We start from the raw sequence: 5704 nt of genomic DNA on the forward strand, positions 1-5704 counted from the left end.
GATTCGTCCCAGATTTTGGGACGAATTCCTGGATTCGTGCCAGATTTTGGGTCGAATTCCTGGATTCATCCTAGATTTTGGGATGAATTCGTATATTCGTCCCAGATTTGGGGACGAAACTAGTATTCGTCATAGATTTCAAAATTTTTTAAAAAAAGAATAATCAATTGGAAACCCTAAATATCAACCTAGAGATGTCAAAATTTCATGAAACAAGTTTTTATGGATTTCTAATTTTGTACCATTCATAAATATGTCCTCATCCATAATTTTAACTTAATATATTTAGTATGGTAATTTTTTAACCCGAATTTAACCTAATTCAGGTTAAAAAAAATCATTACACTCAATATATTATTTTAAAATTAAGGATGAGTATATATTTATGATCAAGAAAAAAATTAGAAACTCATAAACTCTTGTTTAATGAAATTCTGATATCTGTATATCTATATTTAAGTTTTAGACACATATTCAAACATGCGTTGAAGGTTAACATACTTAATTAATAGTAAACTATCTATGTTTCACTAAATATGGAAATAGAGATATCAAAATTTCATAAAAAAAATTTCTATGGGTTACTAATTTTGTACCAATCGTAAATATGTCCTCATCCATAATTTTAACCTAATATATTTAGTGTTGTAATATTTTAAATCAAATTTTACCTAATTCAGGTTAAAAAAATCACCATACTCAATATATTATTTAAAAATTAAGGATTACGATATTTGTATGATGAGGAGAAAAATATGAATGCATAAAAACATGTTTCATAAACTTCTGATATCTCTAGGTCTATATTTAGAGCCTCCGATTCATTTTTATTTTCTTAATTATTTTTTTTTTATTCTCGGACGAGTCCTGGATTCATCCCAGATTTTGGGATGAATTCCTAGATTCGTCCCTGATTTTGGGACGAATTTCTATATTCGTCCCAGATTTGGAGACGAATCTAGTATTCATCCCAGATTTTAAAAAAGAAAAAAGAAAAAAGAATAATCAATTGGAAGTCCTAAATATCAATCTAGAGAATATCAATCTAGAGATGTCAGAATTTCATGAAACAAGTTTCTATAGATTCCTAATTTTGTATCATTCGTAAATATGTCATCATCCATAATTTTAACCTAATATATTTAGTGTGGCAATTTTTTAACTCAAATTTGACCTAATTCAGGTTAAAAAAATCACCACACTCAATATATTATTTTAAAATTAAGGATGAGTACATATTTATGATCAAGAGAAAATTAGAAACTTATAAACTCTTATTTCATAAAATTCTGATATCTATAGGTCTATATTTTAAGTTTTAGACACATATTCAAACATGCGTTGAAGGTTAAAATACTTAATTATTAGTAAACTATCTATGTTTCACTAAATATGGAAATAGAGATATCGAAATTTCATACAAAAAAATTTCTTTGTGTTCCTAATTTTCTCCTGATCATAAAAATATCCTAATCCATAATTTTAACCTAATATATTTAGTGTGGTAATTTTTTAACCGACCTTATTCCGGCTTAAAAAATCACCACACTCAATATATTGTTTTAAAATTAAGGATTATGATATTTTTATGATGAGGAGACAAATATGAATGTATAGAAACTTGTTTCATGAAATTCCGAAATCTCTAGGTCTATATTTAGAGCCTCCGATTCATTTTTATTTTCTTAATTATTTTTTTGATTCTGGAATGAATCCTGGATTCGTCATAGATTTTGGGACGAATTCCTGGATTCGTCCCAGATTTTGGGATAAATTCCTGTATTCGTCCCAGATTTGGGTACAAATCCAGTATTCGTCCCAGATTTTTTTTTTTTTAAAAAAAATCAATCGGAAGCCCTAAATATCGACTTAGAGATGTCGGAATTTCATGAAACAAGTTTCTATGCATTTATAATTTTCTCATGATCTTAAAAATATCTTCATCCATAATTTTAACATAATATATTGAGTGTGGTGATTTTTTATCATGAATTGGGTCATATTCGTGTTAAAAAAATCACCACACTCAATATATTATGTTAAAATTATAGATGAAGATATTTTTAAGATCATGAGAAAATTATAAATGCATAGAAACTTGTTTCATAAAATTAAGAGATCTCTAGGTCCATATATAGGGCTTCCGAATGATTTTTCTTTTTTTTTAAAAAAAAAAATCTAGGGTGAATCTTGGATTCGTCCCAGATTTTGGGACGAATCTTGGATTCATCCTAAATTTTTTTTAAAAAAAAAGAAAAATTATTCAGAGGCACTAAATATGGACCTAGAGATGTCAGAATTTCATGAAACAAGTTTTTATGGGTTCTTAATTTTGTACCGATCATAAATATATCTCCATCAATAATTATAACCTAATATATTTAGTGTGGTGATTTTTTAACCTGAATTAAGTATGAGAATATTTTTATGATCAAGAGAATGATACAAACCCATAGAAACTTGTATCATAAAAATTTTGATGTCTCTAAGTCCATATTTAAGGCTTCCGATTATTTTTTTCTTTTTTTTAAAAAATTTTGATTCTAGGACAAATTCAGGATTCATTCCATAATTGGGGACGAATCCAGTATTCGTCCCAAAATTGGGGACGAATCCATGGATTCATCCCTTATAATTTTTTTAATATTTTTAAAAATTTTCAATCAGGAACGAATTCAGGATTTGTCTCAGAATTTGGGACAAATTTTGTGGTGAAAATAATTTTCTTAGAAATTTGCGCCGAAAATATTTTGTTGCATATTTGGTTGCTAATTTAAGTCGAATTTTATTACTTTTTTCAGTAATCTTATACAATTCAAATTATAATAGCTCTGACTTTGTCGACGCTGCAGATTCTTAACGCATTGCCGATCAGCAATGAATTCGTTAAGAAAAATGTCTATATAAACCGACGAAGGTTACCACTTGGATTCACAGCACACCGGAAACAGCACTACGAGATTTTCTTAATCTCGAAATCCTGAGTTTCAACATGTGCAAAGATCCGTCATGCCAATTTTACCTCCACTGTGAGCTCACCGCTCCTTTCGGGGTCGTCGAGAAGCCACCCCTGCCGTCGGTCGTGGCCACCAAGCCTCCCGACAGCGGAACGGCCTGCTCTGCATTTGTGGAAGCCAGATCCATTATGAATGTCGCCTTGCCGATAGTTCTGACCGGCTTACTCCTCTACTGCCGCTCCATCATCTCCATGCTCTTCCTCGGCCGGCTCGGCGATCTCGCCCTCGCTGGCGGCTCCCTGGCCATAGGCGTCGCCAACATCACCGGCTATTCCGTGCTCTCAGGCCTTGCCATGGGCATGGAACCCATATGCGGCCAGGCCTTCGGGGCGCGCCGCTACCGCCTCCTCAGTTTTGCCCTCCACCGCGCCGTCCTCCTCCTCCTCGCCGCTTCCTTCCCCATTGCTCTGCTCTGGTACTACATCCTCCCTCTCCTCCTTCTCCTAGGCCAGGACCCCGCCCTGGCCTCCGTCGCCGCCTCCTACCTCCACGCTTGCCTCCCAGACCTTTTCCTCCAGTCCTTACTCCACCCGCTCCGAATTTACCTCCGGACGCAGTCCATCACCCTCCCGTTGACCATCTGCGCCAGCCTCGCCGTCGTCCTCCACCTTCCCATCAATTTCCTCCTCGTCTCCGTCCTCCATCTAGGAATCGGCGGCGTCGCCCTTGGATCCGTTTTATTCAACCTTAACGCCGTCCTCTTCCTGATCATCTACATCTACTTCTCCGGCACTGACCGCAGAACCGGCGGTCTAACCTTTGGGTCGGAATGCTTCAGGGAATGGAGACCGTTGCTAGGCCTCGCTATTCCTAGCTGCATCTCCGTGTGCCTGGAGTGGTGGTGGTACGAGATCATGGTCATCTTGTGCGGGCTTCTGGTAAATCCGGCGGCCACCATCGCCTCCATGGGGATTCTGATCCAGATGACGTCGCTAATCTACATTTTCCCTTCCTCGCTCGGCATTAGCGTGTCCACCCGCGTCGGCAACGAGCTCGGTGCGAACCGACCGGACCGGGCCCGGCGGGCCGCAGAAGTCGGGCAGTGGTGTAGCGCCGCGCTGGGGCTCCTGGCCCTCGGATTTACGCTCGCGGTGCGCCACACGTGGGCGAGGATGTTCACGTACGATGCGCCCATCATGGAGCTTACGGCGGCTGCGCTGCCCCTGCTGGGGCTGTGCGAGCTGGGAAACTGCCCGCAAACCACCGGATGCGGCGTCCTGCGGGGCAGTGCGCGCCCAAAACTAGGCGCAATCATCAACCTCGGTTCGTTCTACCTCGTCGGTGCACCAGTTGCTGTCGCGCTGGCGTTCTGGACGCCACTCGACTTCCGGGGTCTCTGGCTCGGGATGCTTGCGGCGCAGGCGACCTGCTCCGCCCTGATGTTGCTCGCCGTCAGAAAGACCGACTGGGAAGAGCAGGCAGCGCATGCTCGAAGCCTGACAGGTGCAGAAGCCGATGCCGGCGATGAGTCGCCGTCAAAGCAGCCGCCGTGGCAGTGAACGGTGACGTCATGTCAAATCTGGTTTTATAATCCACTCGCCGGCTTCGATAAATGCATATTCTTGACGTCATCAAGTTGTTATCGAGGTGTTGGACTTGATACAAGAAGACAACTTTTCCTAAATATGAAAATTTTGACCTGTTAAAATCTCCTTCATTTTCTTCCCAAAAAACATATGAAGAAAAAAAATAAAGGTAAATTAGAGAAAAATCCATAAATACAACTTAAATTTTGTATGCACTCTCAATTTTTAAAAAATCTTTATTTCCATTTGTATAATTTTGTTTATTTTAATTTTGATCATACAAAGATATAGTTATTTAATTATCCTCATAAAAAGTCTAAAAATAAATATAATTCATCTTAAATTTAGTACTTTAAACGTTTTTTTTCGTTTAATATAATTTCTTCTAAATTCAAATCATTTAAAAAAAATCTAGCATATTTTTATCCAATTGAGGCGAGAAAAGAGTAGTGCTTAATTTAATAGAAAATATATTATATTCTAGTTAAATATGTTGAATTTAAAAAGAATTATACTAATTTTTAGAATTTCTATACCTAAAAAAATATGAGAGACAATTAGATAAATTGGTATCCATTATATTTAGTTAGAGATTAGAAAATTGAGTAGAGTTTTTTCTCACTTAGTATAATTCCTTCTAAATTTAACATCATTTAAAGAGAAATTAGTATATTTTTCATCTAATTAACATTATTTAAAGAGAAATTAATATATGTTTTATTCAATTGAGGTGGAAAAAAAGTCATATTTTTTATTAAATTCTAATTTAATGTGCTGAATTTAAGATGAATTAAATTCATTTTAAAACTTTTTATATCTAAATAAATATGAGAGATAATTAAATAAATTAATATCTATTATATTTAGTTAGAGTATGATAATAAAATTTTTGGCAGTAGAAACTACATGCAAAATTTTATTTGTGATTAGGGCCTCTATGATTTTTTTTTGTTTTTAACTTCTTCCTCGGCTATGGGTACGCACATAAAGTTATGGACATCGTATCTAGTTTGCGGCTGGGCATAACCGCATAAGCCATTTGAGTTTGAGTTTGAGTTTTGACTTTGACTATCTTCCTCCAAACATGCCGCTTTTCCCGAGATTGATCGACTCGACGCCTTCAACGGCCGGCTCTAATAAATTGCTGAGGCGTCCAGATTT

At 36.8% G+C, this 5704-nt stretch overlaps 1 protein-coding gene across 1 annotated transcript; it reads left to right on the plus strand.

Moving 5' to 3' along the window:
* Window positions 1–2992: 2992 nt before the first annotated feature.
* LOC122022987 (protein DETOXIFICATION 49-like) lies at window positions 2993–4516 on the plus strand. The gene has a single exon (XM_042581091.1). It carries the CDS (start codon window positions 2993–2995, stop codon window positions 4514–4516), a length of 1524 nt encoding a protein of 507 aa, XP_042437025.1.
* The last annotated feature ends 1188 nt before the right edge of the window (window positions 4517–5704 follow it).

This window comes from Zingiber officinale, chromosome 9B (assembly GCF_018446385.1).
Source record: "Zingiber officinale cultivar Zhangliang chromosome 9B, Zo_v1.1, whole genome shotgun sequence".
NCBI lineage: Eukaryota > Viridiplantae > Streptophyta > Magnoliopsida > Zingiberales > Zingiberaceae > Zingiber > Zingiber officinale.

What these genes read in the sequence shown, in the direction of transcription:
- LOC122022987 (XM_042581091.1), top strand. Translation starts at nt 2,993, where the DNA reads ATGTGCAAAGATCCGTCATGCCAATTTTACCTCCACTGTGAGCTCACC.